The sequence below is a fragment of the Gambusia affinis genome, linkage group LG14, assembly GCF_019740435.1.
Source record: "Gambusia affinis linkage group LG14, SWU_Gaff_1.0, whole genome shotgun sequence".
Taxonomy (NCBI): domain Eukaryota; kingdom Metazoa; phylum Chordata; class Actinopteri; order Cyprinodontiformes; family Poeciliidae; genus Gambusia; species Gambusia affinis.
Window position 1 is genome coordinate 26790615 of NC_057881.1, and position 23641 is coordinate 26814255.

At 39.6% G+C, this 23641-nt stretch overlaps 1 protein-coding gene across 11 annotated transcripts in view; it reads left to right on the forward strand.

Annotated features, from left to right (window-relative positions):
• Nucleotides 1-1253: 1253 nt before the first annotated feature.
• epb41a (erythrocyte membrane protein band 4.1a) overlaps nt 1254-23641 on the forward strand; it is an 85224-nt gene continuing 62836 nt past the window's right edge. For 4 of the 11 annotated variants that reach the window (XM_044139164.1, XM_044139165.1, XM_044139166.1 and 1 more), the window contains exons 1-2: nt 1264-1528; nt 3713-3848. In XM_044139164.1, coding sequence (XP_043995099.1) covers nt 1511-1528; nt 3713-3848 — 154 coding nt within the window. In that variant the 5' untranslated portion in view covers nt 1264-1510. Of the gene's footprint in view, nt 1529-3712; nt 3883-23641 lie in introns of those variants that run through there. The other 7 variants (XM_044139173.1, XM_044139171.1, XM_044139162.1 and 4 more) reach the window with 7 other exon arrangements.

Here is a 23641-nt window from a genome sequence, read left to right on the forward strand (position 1 = left end):
CATTTTGTCAGTGTTGTCCCATGAAAAGGTTAACTTAAATATCTGCAGAAATATGAGGGGTGTACTCACATTTGTGCATTTGTGATATACTGTATATATATATATATATATATATATATATATATATATATATATATATATATATATATATATATATATATATATATATATATATATATATATATATATATATATATATATATATATATATATATACAGTGTTGGTGCAGTCTGTAATTTGTCTTTTATGCATATATTCTATTGTTGTAGGGTTATTTGTAACTTTTGAAAATAATAATTAAAAAAAATCCACCTTTCTGTATTGTCCTGACTTCGTGCAGCCCTTTTTTAAATATTGAGAAGCTGAATTGTCTTGCGGCTATAGCCCCAGGGGGCATTACTGGTCATTTGGTCATAGTGTTTCACAATTTAAGTTTCTGACACCACTCATGTCACAAGAAGGTTACTGAAGTAAATATCTTGATTGAATGTTAATACCGACCTCTGCACATTTCATTCATGTTACTGTGCAGCAGGGACTTAGTCCAGAGGCACCAGAAAGTAGACATGAGGTGCACGACTATTAACCTGTTAGTATTTGACCTGTTAGTCGAGCTATTTATTTAATTTATTTTTGGGAATACAAATAAAAAATAATAATAATAATCTCGCAACTCTCTTTATCCCCAATGATCTCTTCATAAAACGGGATGTTCTTTGAAAGTTGGCCTTATCCACTCTGTGATATAACTGATGTGGAAGTCCCAGGAACATACATGAGAACAAAATATCCTATTACATCAGAAAGATACCACCACAGCTGATTACACAACATTCAAAAAACACTGATTTCTTGATTTATACATTCTTGCCTAATGCATTTAGATACAGCTGTGATTTTACAGCATATTCTTTCCTCCTTAAGTGAAATTGAGTGAAAATAATTTCATATTTAGCGCTGGGGCGGTTGGATACAGATGATAGATCTTCGCTGGATATGAGCTCTTATAGTTATGATAGGAGCGGGGTACTTCCTGCACGGCTCACATTGGATGCTTTCACATATGTATTTCTAAAGTCTTCCCTCCTTTCATTAAAAATGGGGGACAAATGTCGAGATTGCCCTGCGTAATGTCTTCAGGCTGGTTCATAATATCATTCTCTGCTTATATTGTAGTCTGTGTTTTAAGTTACAATGTAGGCGCCTGGTGTTTCCTTCTTCCCGGCTCCAGTGACGACCACATGCTACACTGCTTCCTATATGCCAGGAAAAGGTTGCCTACGCACCATCATCACAGTAAACTTGAAATCCTTTCCTGTCAGACAACACAGAGGGAAAATTGCATACATACATACATACACGGGACGCGCCTGATACCCAAACGCTTTGTTACAGCCGCTCGTTTTCTGCCGTTGGAGTATTAACTCTTCATCTCTACTGTCTGGTGCTGAAAAGGACTTTAAGGGGCGAAGATCCGATTTTTATTTTTATCTTTTTGCATTCTACTGGATGACCCTAACAAAGACGGTGAGTTGTTGACATTATTACATCCAGCGCCATTTGCAGACAGGTAGCTATCCCAACTGTCCCAGCATAAACGCTGGACTTATGCAGAAAAATCTATTTTTATTTGCTAGACTGAACGTCTAACAAAGCGGGGATTTAGAGCAATATGGCTTATAGCAGTTATATGAATTTTGCCTTAAATTAGTGAAACTGGAGTGTCATAAAAACGTATGACGTGTTGAATTGTTGGCATTTTTATTTCTTAGCCATCATTGCAAAGATGTTTTGTCCAGGCCGCTCTATGCAACAGCAATCTGCACGTTTACATGGCTGTTACTGTAGCTATTGCAGTGAAGCCGTTATACATCGGCGCAATATGATGTCTTCTTCCAGCACAGATTAATCATGGAGACGTGATTGGGTGAATCCAGCAGCAGTGTCTCTGCTGAAAGTTCATTCTATTCTCTTCGTATGGTAGAGTTGTGACACTTATTGATGTGGCTTATATATATATATATATATTAGATCTTTTTTTTCTTTGATCTTTTAAGTTTGGGATTTAAACAATAATGTATACATCTTCATGGATGAGATTTTAGACCTAGATACAATCGCACAATTGCCTGAACACCAAAGGTGCTCATTATAGTTACAGTATGTGTTGTGGTAAGTTTTACATTAAAATTATATTTAAATGAATTCAGGCTCTTTCTATATCATGTTGTCTACACTAAGTTTTACAAGGTAAAATGGTGGTAAGGTAAAGTAATTAAGAAAGGTTGTTTCAATCCTAATACGATTTTAATTTAAATTGATTTTTATTTTATTTTATTTGCCTGTTATTGTGATTGTTTTTAATGTTTTCCCCAATTCCTATAGCCTTTATTTCAGCTTTATCATGCTTGTGTCGTTTAGAACAAAGGTGTCTAAACTTCCTGGCATTGGGGCTAAAAATGTCAGGTTGAACGTATGGCAGGGGCCACATAATTTTTAGTGTTTCCCTTTTTAAATATAATTGCAAAACTTTCTTTTTTGTTTTTACCTTTTCAAATATAAACTGAACTCACAATATTTTAATGGAATAAGTAAGTCATATTTCTGTAAATCATTGTAGATTTACTACATAAAAAAGGTCTTGTCAGATTTAAAAGCAGTAACAAGCCATTTGATAAACATTTCAGGTTGATTATGTTTTATCTATTTATGCGTTATTGCTCACTCTTGTTCGATTTTGTCCAGTTATTTCAGTAAAAATCACAGGATATATATATATATACACACCATTAAATTAAATTAAATTTAAAGCAAAAACCTGGATGAATACTTTGTGTTCCATTGTAAGATGTTAAACCGCCTCTAACTTTTTTTGAAAGGCGAGAATTGCACCTTAATTTTGTTTTTAAATGCGAATCTGCACCAACTGCCTGGAAAACCAAGTTTAAGTCGGTCTTAAGTTGTGATGAAGAACCGCCCAAAATTGTTTTAATGGCCACAAATGACCCCCGGGCTGCACTTTGGACACCCCTGCTTTAAAACTATGATATTTTCACATTGTCTAAAGCAGGTGCAGTCTGCTGTACCTTTATATAATAGAGAGAATTGTGTAATGGAAACAAAATCCCACTGTCTAATTTTGTTGGTAAAATCTTCACCAAAATTACCCTTATTGTTTCAGTCCTTTTAAGTTTGCTAGCGTTTGTAACTATCTCATAAGTCAGAATTGTAATAAATAGTTTGGTATTTTGGTATAGATTGAGCAGAACTTCGCCAAATTGTTTTTCACTATCCATTATGCACCTTTTTTTTCCAAGAGTAGAACATCTAATAATCCATTTACGAGCTGAAATATCGAGGTCTCCTTAATGTGGTTCACATTTAAAGACTAGTACAATAAACCAATATACATGTTGTTTGTACACACTAAGATACCCTCTAACCCAGGGGTCTCAAACTCCAGTCCTCGAAGGCCGCAGTCCTGCAACTTTTAGATCTGCTTCTGCACACCTGAATAGAATAATTAAGGCTCTGGAGAACTGGTCTACACAAGGTGGAGGTAATTAAGCCATTTCATTCCAGTGTTTTGTATCTGTGGCACATCTAAAAACTGCAGGACTGCGGCCCTCGAGGACTGGAGTTTGAGAGCCCTGCTACCAAAGTCCTACCATTATTAATTGGTAATGCCATTGTGTTTTCTTCTTTTACTAGCGTGATGTTTCAGAAACTTCTTTTGAAAGAAACTGCAACAGGGCTTTATGTGGTTGGAGAGCAGCAGGTAACTGGAGGCGTCACGTGGTGACGGGAGGCAGCACTGCATTCCATTCTGTTCTATGGAGTTTGCGCGGTGAGGAGACAGTCGCTTGTACTCATCCCGACAGGTGAACAGTGTAATTCGTTCATGTGAAATTTCCAGCTTGTACATGCAGACATGCACACATGGGCTAGCGATGCTTCACAAGAAGTCTTTGAAGGCCACAGATCAAAACAAACTATACTAACTCAGTGGTTGCATCCTTCGGAGGCCGGATTTGTAGGCAGGTTATATCATAGTGCGGCAACAAGGCCTGTCCAAATTCGAAGAGTCCTCCAAATGCAGCCGACTAATATATCCTTCTTTTCCCCAGACTTAAAAGACAGGTCAGATTAAACTTGCATCTTACATGCTCGATGTTCAGAAGTTGTCCAGTGATGTCTGTAAACAAAAGTCACGTTAAACACGTAAGAACACAATCCTGCCATAGGCATATATATTTAGTAACAAAGTGATTGTTTTTATAAAGTGATTAGTAATTTTTGTCAGTTTATATTTAGAATGACACTTAGCGATATAATTGTGTTATTGTTGCTCAGGTCTGAGGATGGTTGTGTGTCAATAGTAAAGAGGATGCTGCCATGTGTTACCATTGCACTGACTTGCTTGGCATTTACACAGAAATCAAACTTAAACTGTATTAATTAATAAATTTTATATACTTTACTTTTTCAAAAGGCTGCTGTTTTATTTTATTACTGCAGGTTGCGTTTTATTGCACTTCGTCTGTTGCCCAGATAAGTGGCACTTTCCGTTATTTTCTTTTTTCGATCACACACTTTGTGGTGATTATTTACAGAGCGATCGTCGTTATGCAAACTGCATTTGGGAGCAGATTTTCCGAGTTCCAAAAGGAAAAAACTGACCCTTTCCTTGTCGATCTTCATAATAAAAATAACATCAAAAATCTGATTTCTTTATTGCATTTCTTTAATTTTATCAATGCAACAAACACAATACATTAATATTGTAACGGAAGGTAAACTTAAAGCTCCATTGTACAACAGAGTCACGTGGTGCGTCATTCCTTCCAGGACACACTGCAGGGAAAATAAACATTTAATCATGAATGCTAATTATGTATATCTTAGTCATTTTGATAATAGGCTAGTATAGCCAATATAAACACTTAAAGCTTGTTTTGCCTTCATTATAAACCTGAATTGTGTGAACCAGACTTTAACTTTAACTTTAACTCACAATAATGACAACTCAATGGGGCCCTGAGCTTGTTTCTCTGTAATGAGACTTTTCCACCTGGGAGTGATGAGAGACAATGTGTCAAAGTGCGGTTGAGAGGTGGTGAGGTAGACGGGTAGACCCAGGTTGTTGAGTTTTTGATGATGGTTTAATGTGACAAAGATTACAAAATCCATGCAGCACAGGTGAGCAATCGCAATCTCTGGTTGAGCACCAAGCCGTTGCTCACATTTTGTCATTGTCTTTGTCTGGTAGCAGACAATGACACGACATGACAGAATAGACAAGGACCCGACAAAGAAATACACAGGAACAAGAGACACAGCTGGGAGCAATCAAGGTGTAGCCGAGACAACACAGAGACTCAACTGAACACAGTAACATAAATAAACACATAGAAAACCCAAATCCTCACACAATGACACCCAAATGCTTATGCACAGGGTGCTTGGTCTCTTGAAGTGGCGAAGTAGTTTGAAGGCTTCATTGCTTCATTACCAAGCCGGTCACCGCATATCATGCAGAGTTGGCTTGGAATGTGGGAATCACCGACTGGGATAAAGCCATTCTCATGTCTCTTCTCTGGGGTTTTCCCCTTCTCAAAGAAACTTTCCAAAATGTTTCTTACTCATTTTGCTGCTTGTGGGCTCAGTGTTGGCGCACAAGACATAACCGAGAGAATACAGTTAAAGGATTTTCAAAATAAAAGATTCTTCATACTCAGATAATACATAAAACAAAAATATTTAATCATTTCTTGTGCGGCCCAGAACCAATTAATCCACGGACCAGTACCGGTCTGCAGGCCAGTGGTTTGGGGTTGACTGGTTTAGACTATAAATGAATTAACACAATATTGCTCAGTTCTGTGTGTACTGGTTAGTTACTAGTACACTGGTACTGGTTAGTTAAACCATTTCAGCCAAAGGTTTAAAATGCGTTTCTGAGCCAGACGCATTCCACAGTGTCTGCTCCATAACTCTTCAACAGGCTGTCAGCTCCCGATCTTTGATGCATTTAGTTCAGTGTCCATGAGATGATATTCAGAAAGGATTTTTTATTGATGGATTTTAGTTGTCTCTGCGATGAGCTCTTTGCATAAAGTCTGCAATGTATGCCCATGTGCACCAGTCAAGGGTGTTCATTATAATCTGTCAAATGGCCGCTTCAAATATTTACGTTGTTAGAAGAAAAAAGGGTCAAATACGGAAAATATTCCATTACTGCAACCCCTGATCGGAGCACAGATCAATCTTGCTACTGTAAAACACTAGAACATTTAAGCATCTTGCTTCACAATAATGTAATAACCCAGATGTCCCCTCTGTGAAAACTCGGACTATTCTAAATTATAAACCCGACCTAAACTAGGTTGACCCACTTCTATGAACTAGCATGAACTATGATGTGGGAATGTTTCAGCCATAATTTGAGAGCACACATTTTCAGTCTGAAAGTTGGAGTTCATGTCTTCTCAAAAGTTGTAATTAGCCCTGTCGCGATAAACGATAGATTGATTAATCGTACGATAAATTAAACTATCGACGTCATTTTAATTATTGGCGTTATCGTCTCTTCCAGCCATTTTTTCTTTTTGTTGATGACACTGAATGAAAAAAGGTTCAACTCCGGTGCTCTCCACTGACCCTCCCTTCCTCATTTCCTCAGTGTAATGTCCAGTTCACACTACACCATCTTAGAGCTGTCGGCCAATTGTCGGCCCATTTCAAAACCTGAGAGACCAAACATTAGCCGATAGAAATCCTAGGTATAATGGTTCGATCCTGCTGTGTGATGTCCAACAATGGGCACAAATAATGGCTACAAGTCCAGTTAACTAATTTTAAAACCAAGCATTAATCAATGCTTTACTACAATCTACCTGCAGTGCATGTGGCTCTAGTGTCAGTGTAACGTCCTGACTGAATGAAAATCATTATAAACTATTTATGTCACGTTAAGGAAGAACAGCTGAAAAGTTACCGGGTTCATCAACTGTGTAACAATTTCGCTCCAACTCTTCCCCTCCTCATTTATATATTCTTTACACCAAATGTTTTATAAACATTAATGTTGTTTCCACATATCATCTCCAATGTCCTCTGGACTTCAGGTTGTGCTGTATCAGCTGTTTGGGATTCCCCTCTGTAATTTCCCCTCAGAAAGCAGGAGCAGAATCCAGCTTTCTGATTGGCTACCTGTCACATTCAACAGGCTGCGTTAAGCTCCCAGTGGAGAAAACCCCTGATTTAGATCTGAGCGCCACAACGATCTACCGTAACACACCACACACTACAGGATGATCACAAGCAACAATCTTTGTACGATCAAAGTTCTGAGATTGTCATAAAGGGAAAATGTAGGTGTGAACTAATGTGTAGTGTGAACTATTGCATCAGGTAGTCGATGTTCCATCTTCTCTATTTAAATCTAATGATTACTGAATAGCAATATGGTAAACAGACTTCTTAATCTGCACTCTTTTGGTTGAATGCAGTATTTATTTACACTTTGGCTTTATGTTATTTCGTTTTTATTCAAGTATATTATGTTAATGGAAACTGAGAATCAATTTTATTTTTATTTTTGGTTGTTTTGTTTATTTTGTTTATCAGTTCCAGTGTTAATTGTTCTTTTTAAAATAAAGTGTATCTATCTTTGGCAGGAAATCGCATGCATTATTATGTCATTTCCATTAAATCAGTGTAAAAAGGTCTTCAAACAATACTATCGTCTATCGCAATAGTTTTTTGAGACAATCGTTCAGCAAAATTTGTTATCGTGACAGGCCTACTTGTAATGCTTGTACTCAAAACTTCTTGCACTCAGAACTTTTCTCTGCTCAGAGCAAATCTCTACTTGCAGAACTCTGCTTGCTTACGAAACATTTTCTGCTTGCTTTTGGAACAAAAATGCACCATGGCCTGGCAACTTCTCTGCCAATAGAATGAAATATTGCACTGGGTGCGTTTGTTCCTTCTAGCCGGTGTGCCAGTGTGGCCACCATCGATTGTAGCAACCTGCGCCACCCACTGGAGAAGGGAGAAACATCAACCTCAGCTTTCTCTGTGTTACACTGAACATCCGCCAGCAGTGTGCTACTGATCGCTAACAGCCTTCTGATCAATCAGGTTACAACATAGTCACGACATATTTGTCTGTCCGTCTATCTATCTGATGGATTGTAGCTACAGCTGCCCTTGGGTAGGCTGACAGAAGTGAGGCTGCAATTTTTTGTTGGTCAGATTTTCAGCAGACAAGTAAGGTGGGTGAAGTGTCTTCCGCAGGGATTAAACAACAAGGGCGGGCAGATCGGGAATTGAACCAGAGATCCACTGATCCTAGCGCTATTGCCATCACCACCACATTACGTCCAACAACACAACAACTTTGTACCATTGCTAAATTATTTTAACTTACTTAGATTTTTAAAAAATCTCTGGGAAAGTTTGGTTTTCGTCTGCTATGTTTATGGCCTTCAAGATGGCACTCTTCTCCCATCAGCCACTGTGCCACAGACTATATCCACAACAATGACATCTTATTCCAAAGCGCTATGCAACATCATGATCTTGGGGGTGTGGCTGGGTAATAGTACCTACAGGCAGCAGGTTTGCTATGTTGAGAAAAAGATGAATGAAGATGAAGCTTTGGAAACAAAAATGATTTGACAGCACGACTCCAATGACTAAATAATATCACAGTATCTGTTTTTTCAAAGGACTGTCTACAGTTTGTCCAATTTCCTTATAAATCATGTAATTTTATTGCATGGTTTCTATAATGACAGTAATGATTATTATTATTATTATTATTATTATTATTATTATTATTATTATTATTATTATTATTAGAGCACAATTGTTGGCTGTTTTATTGCAAATTGGAATTTGCATGCCAATAAGTCCTTCAGTCTGTTGGATGAAATCTCCCTGCAGAAAATATTCACACCTAATAGTGTACAAGAGTCACCGACTACTGGAAACACAAATGTCCAGTAGAAATAGAAGGCTAAGAAATGTGAATTTATTGTAGAGGACATTGTCATTCCGATACTTATCAAGCATATTGACACTAGATGGTTTTAAAATATATTTAATAAAAAGAATATATTTTAAAAATACATATTCCTTTAAAAAGTTTATCCATGCTTGAAATGCAGAGCTTTTAAGAAAATGGAAACCAACCATTTTCTTAAATGGCAAGTTATTTGGCAAGCACATTAATTTCATGCAGTTTACCTTATTTTAATTTCATTGCAGAAACTGTTTATTTCAGATTTTTTAACAACATATGTATACATCTGGTAGGATGACAGTTTTTCTTTGTGTAAGAAATACACACAGTAGACTGACTGGGCTGAATCCTGGTAAGAAAACCTTGAGTAATCTAGTGAGGTAGTATCCAACACAACAACAGCACTGCTTTGCTTAATGATGATTGTTAGGACAAAGATTAGCTAAAGAAACACAAAAAATTGAACCTAATCAGACCTTACAGGTTAAAAATTAAGTGAGTCAATACACTGAATACAAATTGCCTGTTGTGAACAACTTGTGTCTTGAGGTGTAGTGTAAACGGTGACCTTCACTGGCCTTTCTAAACACAACTACATGGTTTATAACGTTTTTGAAAGTAGTACTTCAGTATGTAGTGCCTAGAAAGGTTGAGGGGAAGGAGAGGTACTAACCTGGTGAATCACAAAGTACAGACTAAGAGACAGCCGGCTTCATCTAGCCTCCACATCTGCACACGACAGCCTTTAATCCCACGCACTGCCAGATTAATTTTAAAGCCGCTTTTAGGGCTTAAACTCAGTGTCAGGACTCTTAATGCAAACCAATGTGCAGCTAGAAATACAGATGTGGAAAGTAGAGCTTGAATATATCACTGTATTTTTCTTCTGTGTTGAACAATTCTGACCAAATTTGTAATTAAATCACAGACGTGAATTCATTTCTAGTTTTATGATCTAGATCCATACTTAGATCAACATCTGATCCATAACTTTGATTTAATTTATTTATTTCAAACAGATATTCAAAAATAAGAAAACAAGCAATCAGTAGGACAGAGAAAACATGTGCATACATAAACAAGAACAAAATAATTGGTTCCTCTAGTAATAATTTTTCTGGTTTAGATTATTGTAACCATGTATAAATGTATAAACAAAATACGTAGGACGTTATCCGAACAACAGTGAGGAATAACCAGTGACTATTTTCATCCATTTTACTTTAAATTATCTCAACCTGGAAGTTAATTTTGCTATCTAGGAGAATAGCGACTTCTGCTGGTCTTAAGGAGTCATGACAAAAATAAGCTTCGTCTCCCCATTGTATAGATCAGGGGTCACCAACACAGTACCCGCGGGCCCCCGGTCACCCGAGGGGACCTTGTCAGTCGCCCGCGGAGCAAGTTCTAAAAATAGTCATTGTCATTAGAGAGCACTGCCAAAGGAATGATTTAATGTAATGTTTTTACATTGAATTAATAACATTTGTTTATACTTAGATTTTTTAAAAGCAAATTATAAAAAATGTTTAAAATAAATTGCTTTATGCATAAAACTCTTTTCTATAGTTAAAGTTCAGAACTGCGCAGTCGCCTGCAGGATTTTATCAGAGGGCAGCAGCGCCTGCAGCTGTACAGCTGTACATACTCTGCCTACCTCAAGATTTTCCTTGAAGTAAAAAAAGAAAATAATAATTTCTGAAATTTTTATTATCAAACCCTCTTTGTGGAGAAAAAAAAAGATCCTCTGTGTCAAAACATCTTGTGTAGCGCACATCTGAGTCTGTGGGGTTGCGCACACCAAAGCTCAAATCTTATTGGTCAGTTTGCTTTTGTTTTTTTTGCCGGCTTGGTGCTTTTTCTGTAAGCTAAAAATGAATGAGCAGAGTTTGAACCTCCGGTAGTTCTAAGAGCGGTTTGGATCCCAGCGGAGCTTTTTACCGTGTGCAGTTCTGGCGGGTCACTTGTTTATGAGCTTCTTTGATGTTTCCCGAACTGGAGAGCTGATAGATGACATATGCCGCTCTTCCTGAGCGTCGCACTAAGACTGGATTAAACAATTGAATCTAGTTGAAACGTTCCCCAATTAAGCAAACATTGTTGCTTCACCTCCTCCTTTGGACCTCTGACACCAGCTGAACCTGGGAATCTACATCCTCCTCTTTCCGTGGATCTCACAGTAGGCTTCGCTTCCATGTCTTTATTTAGCATCGTTTGTATAAAAAAAAAAAAAAAAAAACGAAAAAAAAGGTGCGCTTGTAACCCGGGTGTAAATTTTGACTTCCATTTCCCCCATTATCCAGTTTTCTGAACTCCCTGTTATTTTAAATCTCGCGATACCGCTAATATAATACCAGCGATTCTCGCGAGATTGTCCATAGCCAATCGCTGTTGGGCTCTGTATCACATGTACCAACACCGCCCATTCGGCTAGGTATATTAGTTGGAGCAGGGAAGAGTGAGATTAGGACGCGCTGGGAGGAGCAGAGCTGCAGGTTAGTTGAGCACAGTCATTAATCAATTTTCAAATCTGTGTGATGCTCACACAATCTACTAAACCATAGGAGCCGACTACATGTACCCAGAAGGAGGTGGGGAAAAAAGCCCATTGTGTGGGTGGAAACTGTCCACTGTAAAAGTGTGGAATCGGTGAGTCTCTGTCGTGACTTAGCATTAGCCCATATCAGTTGGTTGTGTAGCTACTAAATTACTGACGGTAACCCAATTGAGTAGCAATAAGGTGTCTTAAATTATTTATTTGAGCACTTGTTTAGATTTGAGCTTTCATATTTCATGTTAAGAAATTTACATGATATTTATTGGATGTAACTTATCTGGAATTTTATATTTATGAAAATGCATATTGACTTTTAGAATTATTGGTAGTGCAAAGAGTGCTATGTGATTAATTTGTGTGCACACTAGAAGGATGGCGAGCTAGAACGTCTGGAAGGAAAGACTGCACTTTGTGCTGAAGAACTTCTGCTTCTCCTGCCTGGTGGTAGGAGGCTCTTGCAGCGAACGAACTATTTTAAATTCCATTGTGATCTGACTTTTTGTCACTACGGACCTGCACCAAGCACGTCAACAATGGTTGATTGGGACCTCTAACCAACCCCAGCTGGGGTAGATGAACTAAAGGGTGGAGGTTCATTGGAACTGTGGAACGGATGATTATTGTTTTCTTTAGTTATTGTTTTGTTTTCTTTTCTTTTCCTTTATTTTTGTGCATTTCTTTTGCTATGGCAAATCAGATCTTGTAAATATGTATAAATACCCACAATATAAATTCAAGACACCTGCAAACTGCAAAATTTCTACTGTCTCCTCCTTCATGAGTCGATCCTATTCTCAGAATTTCTAAACCTAACTCATTGATCTTGGTTACTACCCATTTACATTTATTGAGAAAAGTATTACCTTTCATTAATATGCTACATTAATTTATGGCGAGCTAGCCAGGAGGAGTTGTACAGAGTTGAAGTATTGCAGTTGTTATTTTTTTTTCTCTATTATGGATGTTTTGGCGAAATATGGGGTTAAAATACCGAATGCAGTGTTGATTAAATATGCAACAAACACAGAAACTGATAATGAAGTAGCTGATTTTCTGACAGGTTATGGGTCAATGGAAAAGTTTAAATTTATAACTGATTCTGACTCAGATTTTTATAACTGCATAATTTTTGAGTTTTTGTCAGGGAGTGCGTTAGAGAGGTTGCGTAAAATCTTGCCGTACTCGTATATTGGCCAAACTGAAAAAATTACTTATGAAATCGAAGAACTGTCAGTGGTTTGCTCTGAGTTAGAGACCAAAATAAAAACTCAAGCTTACCTGAGTGAAATGAAAAATGTGGCTAAGCTTACAGGTCAAAATTTCACAGATGTCCTCAAAGGTGTAATGTCTCTACTGGGCCAGTCGATCACTGAACTTTGTCCAGCCCCATCTTTGAAGATTTCTTCAGATGAAGAGGAATTGGCTATGGCTACTCCCAGTACATCACAGATGACAACCAAGGGTGCTATCCATCTCAAACCAGAAGATGTCACTGCAGAGGAAAGGGAGCTGCCACACGCCCAACCTGATCCTACAGCCCACTACATGTCACATCCTTCCGGACCTTTGCCAGCCATGTCTTTCTCAGATATCAATCCACCTGGAGTGCAGAGGTATGTGGTTGAGCATATCATGAAAAGTGATGACAATGCAATGCACATGTCCTCATTAAAACTTAGATCATTTTCTGGTCGATCTCCAAGACCACAACATGAAATAGATTATGAAACTTGGCGATCTGGTGTTGATCTTCTGTTAAAAGATCCTGCTGTGTCAGAACTACAGCGTTCTAGAAAGATATTTGACAGCTTACTATCACCTGCTGCAGACATGGTTAAATATCTTCAATCAGATGCACCTCCTTCAAGTTATCTCAAAATTCTTGACTCTGCCTATGGAACAGTCCAAGATGGTGATGAACTGTATGCAAAATTTATGGAGCAGTTTCAAGATGCAGGTGAAAAACCATCAGTTTATTTGCAACGTCTGCAAGTGACTTTGAACCATGCTTTGAGAAGGGGTGGAATATTGGCTACTGACTTTGAAAAGCATTTGTTGAATCAGTTCTGTCGTGGTTGTTGGGATAACACCTTAATCTCTGAGCTTCAACTTAAGCAGCGCAAGTCAAACCCACCATCTTTTGCAGAACTGTTGTTATTGTTAAGAACAGAAGAAGACAGAGAAGCTGCTAAAATTCAGCATATGAAACAACACCTTGGTTCCAGTAAACCAAGAGCCAGTGTGCATTCACATCATGCTTATGCAGCAGTTGAAGAAAAGAGTGCTTATGATAACCTGACTGTCATCAGCCAACAACTTGCCAAGCAGTTAGCTGATGTACAAAAACAGTTGGTTGCTCTTACAACTGCTCAGTCCAGTCAAAACCAGTCTGTTTTGCCAAAATCTATGCATGCTGCCAAGCTCAGTCAGCCCCCACAGACTAGTAAATGTGCATCTCGACCTCTCACAAAATGCAGTTTTACCACCCAAACCAGGTTACTGTTACAACTGTGGAGATGATGGACATATAAAGACTAAATGTGACAATCCTCCTAATCCGTCACTGGTTGCTGCTAAGAAGAAGCAGTTTATGGAAAAGCAGAAGAAGTGGCAGAAAATGAACTCTCATAGTGCCCTGTCGTTAAACTGAACCAGGTTCTCGTTGAGGGGCGAACGGGAACTGCAGAGGGCCAGCAAAGTCCCACTAAGCAGACGCCTATAAGATGCACCGGTTTGTCTCATGTAACTCCTGAGATTATAGAATTCCCACCAGGGTTGATTGGCTCAAAATGTACTGGTCAAGTAACAATAGCTGGTCAGCAAGTTGAATGCCTGTTAGATACAGGATCACAAGTTACCACAATACCAGTTTCATTTTATAATCAGTATTTTTCTCATCAACCTGTGAAACCATTAAAAGAGCTATTACAAGTAGAGGGAGCTGCAGGCCAAGCTGTCCCATATTTGGGTTACATAGAAATGACAGTCATTTTTCCTAAGGAGTTTATTGGCACAGATTTGAATGTTTGTACTCTAGCACTTGTGGTTCCAGATGTTAAAAGTGGAACCCAGTCCCAAGTTTTGATTGGAATGAACACTCTTGACTCATTGTATGACAAATGCATGAACGATGAAAGTGTTAACTTTAGCCCAGCCAAGCATGGCTATAAAGCAGTTCTTCAACTGCTTCAGTTACGTCACCAGCAGACCCAAGAGCCCAGTGTATGTGATGTAGCACTAGACAGTGAGGCACCTGTTGTTTTTCCTGCAGGCCATACCATCGTTCTAGAAGGTTATGCCTGTACTAGCTTGTTGCCAGTTAGGGGTTGGGCATTAGTTGAACAGCCATCCATTCCCTTGCCGGGAGGATTGTGTGTGAAGAATTGCCTAGTATCATTGCCCAATCATACACGACATAAAATCCCAGTGGTTATTACAAATGAGTCAAAACAGAGCATAACATTGTCACCACCTGCTATTATTGCAGAGATCACAGTATCATCACAGCTTCTATCTGAGGTTTCCTGCTATAGTCGCAGCTCAAGAACACTGACCAAGTTGATCTCCTGTTTGAATTTGGAGATTCTCCAATTCCTCTTGATTGGAAAGAACGAGTTATTGCTAAACTCAAAGAAATACCAGAAGTATTTTCCCATCATGACCTTGATTTTGGATGTACTGATCGGGTGAAGCATCACATCCATCTTCATGATGAGACTCCAATTAAACATCGTGTCCATCCCTATCCATCCAAATGACATTGAGGCTGTTCGCAATCATTTGCGAGATCTTCTGGAGACAGGAGTAATAAGAGAATCAGAATCGCCATTCTCATCACCTATTGTAGTTGTTCGGAAGAAGAATGGGGATGTTCGACTTTGTGTAGATTATAGAAAGTTGAATCTACAAACCATAAAGGATGCTTATGCATTACCAAATTTGGAAGAGTCATTTTCAGCTCTCACTGGTTCACGTTGGTTCAGTGTTCTTGATCTGAAATCAGGATATTATCAGATAGAAATGGAAGAAAGTGATAAGCCTAAAACAGCATTTGTAACACCACTTGGGTTTTGGGAATTCAACAGAATGCCTCAAGGTGTGACTAATGCACCAAGTACTTTCCAGCGTCTTATGGAGAAGTGCATGGGTGACTTGCATTTGAAAGAAGTTTTAGTTTTCTTGGATGATCTGATTATCTTCTCGGACACCCTAGAAGAGCATGAGAGTAGGTTGATAAGAGTGTTGCAGAAACTCCGAGATTATGGTCTTAAATTATCCCCGCAGAAATGTAAGTTTTTCCAAACTTCTGCGATATTTAGGCCATGTAGTTTCTGAATATGGGGTTGAAACGGATCCGGAAAAGATTAGTGCTTTAAAATCTTGGCCAGTTCCTCAAACTTTAAAAGAACTGCGATCATTTCTTGGTTTTGCCGGGTATTATCGCAGGTTCATTAATGGCTACGCTGCTATTGTTAAACCTTTAAATGACCTGACAAAAGGGTACCCCCTACCCGCATAAGCGTGGCAGCAAAGCAAAAATCACAATGAAAAGCCATGATGCAAAGCAACCTTTTAATGAGAGGTGGACTGCACAATGTCAATCTGCTTTTGAAACATTGATTGACCGATTGACGACAGCTCCAGTACTCGGTTTTGCCAACCCAAGTCAACCTTACATTCTGCATACAGATGCCAGCGCCATTGGGCTCGGAGCTGCTCTTTATCAAGAACAAGAGGGGAAGCTACGAGTTATTGCATATGCTAGCCGTGGGTTGTCTGCCAGTGAAGCTAGATATCCAGCCCATAAATTGGAATTTTTAGCTTTAAAATGGAGCGTAACTGAAAAATTCCATGACTATCTTTATGGCTCTAGTTTTACTGTTGTTACTGATAACAATCCATTAACTTATGTCTTGACCTCTGCTAAACTTGATGCTGCTAGTCATCGATGGCTTGCTGCACTGTCTACATATGACTTTAAATTGCAGTATCGTGCTGGCAGCCAAAACAGAGATGCTGATGCCCTCTCCAGGAGGCCGCACCCTCAGACGCCCGATCCGCACAGAGAATGGGATATGGTGCAACAGTTCATCACAGCACATATGACTGACGCAGAGGATGCTGCAGAACTCACCCCAGATGTGGTCAGAGCCATTTGTCACAGCTGCCTGTTGAGAGGCCAAAGTCCTGATGGTCCTTTGGAGAGAAACATTACTTTGGTTGAAACCATGACTATGACCCCTACAGTTCTCCCTGATTTGTATGTTGATGAGTCCACAGGGCTGCCAGTGCTTCCATCACTGTCCCTTCAAGACATCAGGGAGAAACAGAGAGCTGATCCTGTTTTGAGAGAAGTTATCCATCAGCTGGAAACAGGAGAGAAAATCCCTCCAACGGCCAGGGCTGAGCTTCCTGACCTTCCTCTGGTGATGAGAGAATGGAATCGCCTGGAATTAAAAGATGACATCCTATATAGAAGGAGGCAAAATGGTGAGGTTCTATCGTTTCAACTTGTGTTGCCAGAAGAATGTCGTTCTGCTGTTCTGTCAAGTCTTCACGATGACATGGGTCACATGGGAGTCGAAAGAACAATTGATCTTGTAAGATCTAGATTTTTTTGGCCACGCATGTCTGCAGATGTTGAAAATAAGATCAAAACCTGCAATCGCTGCATTCGCCGAAAAGCTTTGCCAGAGCGAGCTGCACCATTGGTGAATATTCAGACCAGCCGGCCACTTGAACTCCTCTGTATGGATTATCTATCAATTGAACCTGATAAAAGTAATACTAAAAACATTCTTGTCCTCACAGACCATTTCACCAAGTATGCTATGGCCTTTCCAACAGCCAATCAGAAAGCAAAGACTGTTGCTAAGTGCTTGTGGGAAAACTTTATTGTGCACTATGGGTTTCCTGAGCGCCTGCATACAGATCAAGGACCTGATTTCGAGTCTCATCTTATTAAAGAGCTCTGCAACATTGCTGGCATTAAAAAGTCACATACCACACCATACCATCCCCGTGGGAACCCTGTTGAAAGGTTCAATAGAACTTTGCTCAGCATGTTGGGAACATTAGAGCCAGAGCAGAAAACTAGGTGGAAAGAGTATGTCAAGCCACTTGTTCATGCTTATAATTGCACCCGAAATGAGGTTACAGGTTTTACTCCATACGAGTTAATGTTTGGTCGCTGTCCAAGACTTCCTGTTGATATAGCTTTCAACTTACCTGTTGAAGATCTATCATCTCAAACACATTCTCAATATGTACAAAACCTGCGTTCACGGCTAAAAGAATGTTTCCAGCTAGCTTCTGAAAATGCAAGAAAAATGGCAAAAAGAAACAAGATTCGTTTTGATCAAAGAGTGAAACCAGCCACTCTTGAAGAAGGTGATCGAGTATTGGTCCGAAATGTGAGGTTCAGAGGCAAGCATAAACTGGAGGATAAATGGGAGACAAGCATCTATGTGGTGATTGAACGTGTGGGTGATCTGCCGGTGTATGTTGTAAGACCCGAAACGGATCCCTCTGGAGGGACTCGAACTCTGCACCGTGACCTTCTTCTCCCTTGTGGATTTCTCCCTCAGGTTGAAGTTGATCAGCCAGTTTCCACACTTACTCGCAGGCCTCTGACCCGCAGCCTTCAGGAATCAGTGGAAGACCCAGAGGGGAGTCCAGATGAGGAGGATGAAGGGTGGAGTGCACCCCGGTTTTCAGTTTTTCCAACAGTGAAGGTCAGTGTTGAGGGTACAGTCCCTACCCAGCCCATGACCAGAGTTCCAGCTCCTGAGATGGAAAGACAGAATCCCTCACCGGATGTGGATAAGTCGTCTCTACTGTCTGATGCTGTGGACCCACTTCCTACCATGGAAAAAGTTTCTTTAGGAGATCAGACAGACCCAGGAAATTCACCTGTGCCTGAACATGTCCCCGAGCTGAATCCATCTGAAGAAGATTTGGAACTCCATGGCCCAGTAGAGACATTACGAAAATTGACCATATCATCACCACATTCTAGTGAATCACCTATAGCTGTTTCTCAGGCTAGTGATGGTTTTGAAGCTGAACAGCCAATTCGTCGGTCCAGTCGAGAGCCAAAACCAATCAAGCGCCTTCAGTATGCTGCTTTAGGCAATCCATTAAGCTCTGTAGTGCAAAATCTTTTACATAGCTTAGCTTCTGCTTATGGTGAAATGTTCACGGAACCTGTCTTAGATTCTCCTGTATGTCCTAGTGTTCAGATAATTTAGCATGCACCGTTGCATGGATTTAAGGGGAGGTGTAACCGGTGTAAATTTTGACTTCCATTTCCCCATTATCCAGTTTTCTGAACTCCCTGTTATTTTAAATCTCGATACCGCTAATATAATACCAGCGATTTCGCGAGATTGTCCATAGCCAATCGCTGTTGGGCTCTGTATCACATGTACCAACACCGCCCATTCGCTAGGTATATTAGTTGGAGCAGGGAAGAGTGAGATTAGGACGCTGGGAGGAGCAGAGCTGCAGGTTAGTTGAGCACAGTCATTAATCAATTTTCAAATCTGTGTGATGCTCACACAATCTACTAAACCATAGGAGCCGACTACATGTACCCAGAAGGAGGTGGGGAAAAAGCCCATTGTGTGGGTGGAAACTGTCCACTGTAAAAGTGTGGAATCGGTGAGTCTCTGTCGTGACTTAGCATTAGCCCATATCAGTTGGTTGTGTAGCTACTAAATTACTGGTAACCCAATTGAGTAGCAATAAGGTGTCTTAAATTATTTATTTGAGCACTTGTTTAGATTTGAGCTTTCATATTTCATGTTAAGAAATTTACATGATATTTATTGGATGTAACTTATCTGGAATTTTATATTTATGAAAATGCATATTGACTTTTAGAATTATTGGTAGTGCAAAGAGTGCTATGTGATTAATTTGTGTGCACACTAGAAGGATGGCGAGCTAGAACGTCTGGAAGGAAAGACTGCACTTTGTGCTGAAGAACTTCTGCTTCTCCTGCCTGGTGGTAGGAGGCTCTTGCAGCGAACGAACAATTTTAAATTCCATTGTGATCTGACTTTTTTGTCACTACGGACCTGCACCAAGTACGTCAACAACAGTTGATTGGGACCTCTAACCAACCCCAGCTGGGGTAGATGAACTAAAGGGTGGAGGTTCATTGGAACTGTGGAACGGATGATTATTGTTTTCTTTAGTTATTGTTTTGTTTTCTTTTCTTTTCCTTTATTTTTGTGCATTTCTTTTGCTATGGCAAATCAGATCTTGTAAATATGTATAAATACCCACAATATAAATTCAAGACACCTGCAAACTGCAAAATTTCTACTGTCTCCTCCTTCATGAGTCGATCCTATTCTCAGAATTTCTAAACCTAACTCATTGATCTTGGTTACTACCCATTTACATTTATTGAGAAAAGTATTACCTTTCATTAATTTGCTTTTGTTTTTTTTGCCGGCTTGGTGCTTTTTCTGTAAGCTAAAAATGAATGAGCAGAGTTTGAACCTCCGGTAGTTCTAAGAGCGGTTTGGATCCCAGCGGAGCTTTTTACCGTGTGCAGTTCTGGCGGGTCACTTGTTTATGAGCTTCTTTGATGTTTCCCGAACTGGAGAGCTGATAGATGACATATGCCGCTCTTCCTGAGCGTCGCACTAAGACTGGATTAAACAATTGAATCTAGTTGAAACGTTCCCCAATTAAGCAAACATTGTTGCTTCACCTCCTCCTTTGGACCTCTGACACCAGCTGAACCTGGGAATCTACATCCTCCTCTTTCCGTGGATCTCACAGTAGGCTTCGCTTCCATGTCTTTATTTAGCATCGTTTGTATAAAAAAAAAAAAAAAAAAACGAAAAAAAAGGTGCGCTGTTCTAGTGGTTTAGGTTTGTGCAGCTTTTGTGCGACGCGCACATGATGCGCATTGGAGAGGTGGTTGTGCTCTTGCAGGTAAGGTGCAGTGATAGTTTTGTACCTTCTGATCTGTCAGACATTTTTTCAACATCTGTTGGTGTCAGCCAACAGATGACCCGTCAGCTTTTAAGTTCACGAAACCACAAAAAAAGCTAATAAACCGGCGACCCGCCAGAACCGCGTACACTGTAAAGCTGACAGAAAAATGAAACTGACCAATAAGATTTAGGCTTTGGCTGACCTTTGACCCCCACAGACTCACACCGATGTGAGCTACATACGAGATGCTTTGGCACAAAAGATCTTTTTCTTTTCTCCACGATTTTGTTAATAGTAAAGAGGGATGGATAATAAAAAATACAATAACTTTTTTTTTTTATGAAAATCTCACAGTGTGTACAGCTGCAGCTGCACCAATCCAGACTCTCAGTCTCTTGTGGTCAATTTAGAATCAGACAGAAAAGCTCCAAAAGGGAATCAAACTTAAAACTCTGTGAACAAAGAACTTCTGATCACATTATAGTAATTAACCATTTCTGCCATGGTAAATCATTACTGATGACTGTTGTCAGTAGTCCCTAACATTAATATGATCAGGCAGCATGTAATCATATATACATATATGTATTATTGCTATAAAGGCTGAGCCAAGAATATTTATGTCTGTATCAAACAAATAGCCCTCCGTGTTGCTCTGGACCTGTGAAGTAGCTCCCAGTCTCAAAAATGTTGGTGACCCACTTGCTCTAGCGCAGTGTTTCTCAATTCCGGTCCTCACGCCCCCCTGCCCTACATGTTTCCCTTCTGCCACACACCTGGATTGAATCTGTGGGTGATTAACAGGCTTCTGCTGCACTTGATGCACTTGATTCTAATTTTGTGACACGTGGAATTTTGGATTTTCATTTGTTGCCACTTCAAATCATCAAAATTAAATGAAATAAACATTTGAATGCATCAGTCTGTGTGCAATGAATAAATATAATGTACAAGTTACACCTTTTGAATGCAGTTACTGAAATAAATCAAGTTTTTCAAAATATTCTAATTTACTGGCTTTTACCTGTATTGTCCTTTTTACAGCTAAAATAAGCAAAAACAACCAGAATCAGATTTTGAGACTAAGGTGTAAAAGGGATAAATAAATAGATTTCAGAAATTGGAAACATTAGATTCTTAGATTTCTGCAATATATTAGTTAATGTTTATGCAAATTTGAGCACCTTTACTCAGCTTTTTCTACGTCACTGTTGATATCATTAGTTTTTTGCATTAATGAGCAATATCTGTTTTATTTCAAAGTTGTACGTATGTATTTATACTAAATTAAATGCCTGTTTTCTGTGTCCCCTCAAAATAAGTCATTGTCCCCCAGCATCCTTTACGTACTTTACTTATGAATTATAACTTAACTTAAAATAATGTTTACAAGATAAATTAATTTTAGTTTTGGCATAAAATTAAACATACACAACATTTAAAACAAGTGTATCATAAACATACCTTTCGTCTCTATCAAGGTGGCTACTAATGAGATAGATTTTAGAAGTTCCATTACTATTTATCTTCTGTCTTTTGATTGTCAACAAGTTGCCTTTCTCTAACAATTAAACAAGAAATTGTCCTTTCCAAACAAAAGCACCACTAATTAAAGACAATATAGACAGGGGATTTCTAAATGATTAAAGTACAAAAACCCTTTGTTCATGTACATATGCATTATTTCAAAGCCATATAACCAAATTCGGTTTAAATTTGATTTGGTCAAAATATTGACGTTGTAGGTAATATTTTATCCACAAACCTCCTGGATACTGCAAAAATGTTCTTATATTTAATCTTGACCTTCTTGTCATGTTTGCTCTGTACATATATCGATAAAATCAGAATAAAAAAAGAGTAACAGCTCTAATTAGTTAAAAATTATTTGGAAATGTATATTTTGGGCTTACACATTTAATCGATCCACTGTTGTCTGCTCTTGTAGAAGCAGTTTTTTATTGAGTACGATGTGCTTCAATTCCTCATAACCCTCCATCTAAAAATGCTGTTTGGTGTGAGGTATGGCGTATGAAGTTTATTTTGCGTAGCATCAGTGAATCTGTGATCGATCTCATTGGTTTCTTGAAGAAATCTTTGGATGCACAGTCACCTGAACTGCTTACGCCTGGTTTGACGTAACTGCACCTCCTGAGCCTGGTTTGGTCTCTGGATAGAACCAGAATGAACTGATGGCACTATGTCAGGCCTAGCTTTATCTCTTCACCTGGATTTCTGAATCCTACTTTTGAGAAACAACCTTCAGGTCACACACACAGGAAATCGACACTTGGCCACAACCCTGCCAGCTTCCCTTTTATGAAAGTTTAGGCCATAAGGAGGGTGCAACAGCTTGTGGTACCACCTGTTATATTGGCACTGAGTCTTACAACATTTCCAGCTGCCGTCTGCTGGGGAAGGAGCAGCCATGCAGGGTCCTGGAGGGTTCTGGGAGTTCGCCCAACCAGTCTCCATGTGTTTTGTGGACTTGGAGAAGGCGTTCAACCGTGTCCCTCGGGAGCTCTGTGGGGAGTTCTCCAGGAGTATGGGGTACCGGGTTCCTTTATACGGGCTGTCAGGTCCCTGTATGACCGGTGTCAGAGTCTGGTCCGCAATGTCGGCAGTAAGTCGGGCTCGTTTCCGGTGAGAGTTGGACTCCACCAGGGCTGCCCTTTGTCACCGATTCTGTTCATTACTTTTATGGACAGAATTTCTAGGTGCAGCCAAGGTGTTGAGGTGATCCGTTTTGGTGGCCTTAGGATTGCATCTCTGTTTTTTGCGGATGATGTGGTCCTTTTGGCTTCATCAGGTGATCTGCAGTTCTCGCTGGAGCGGTTTGCAGCCGAGTGTGAAGCGGCTGGGATGGCAATCAGTGCCTCCAAATCCGAGGCCATGGTCTTGAACCGGAAAAGGGTAGAGTGCCTTCTCCGGGTCAGGGGGGGTGTCCTGCCCCAAGTGGAGGAGTTCAAGTATCTCGGGATCTTGTTCACGAATGAGGGAAGAAGGGAGCGGGAGATCAACAGGCGGATTGGTGCAGCGTCTGCAATGAAGTGGGCACTGTACCTGACTGTCGTGGTGAAGAGAGAGCTGAGCCAAA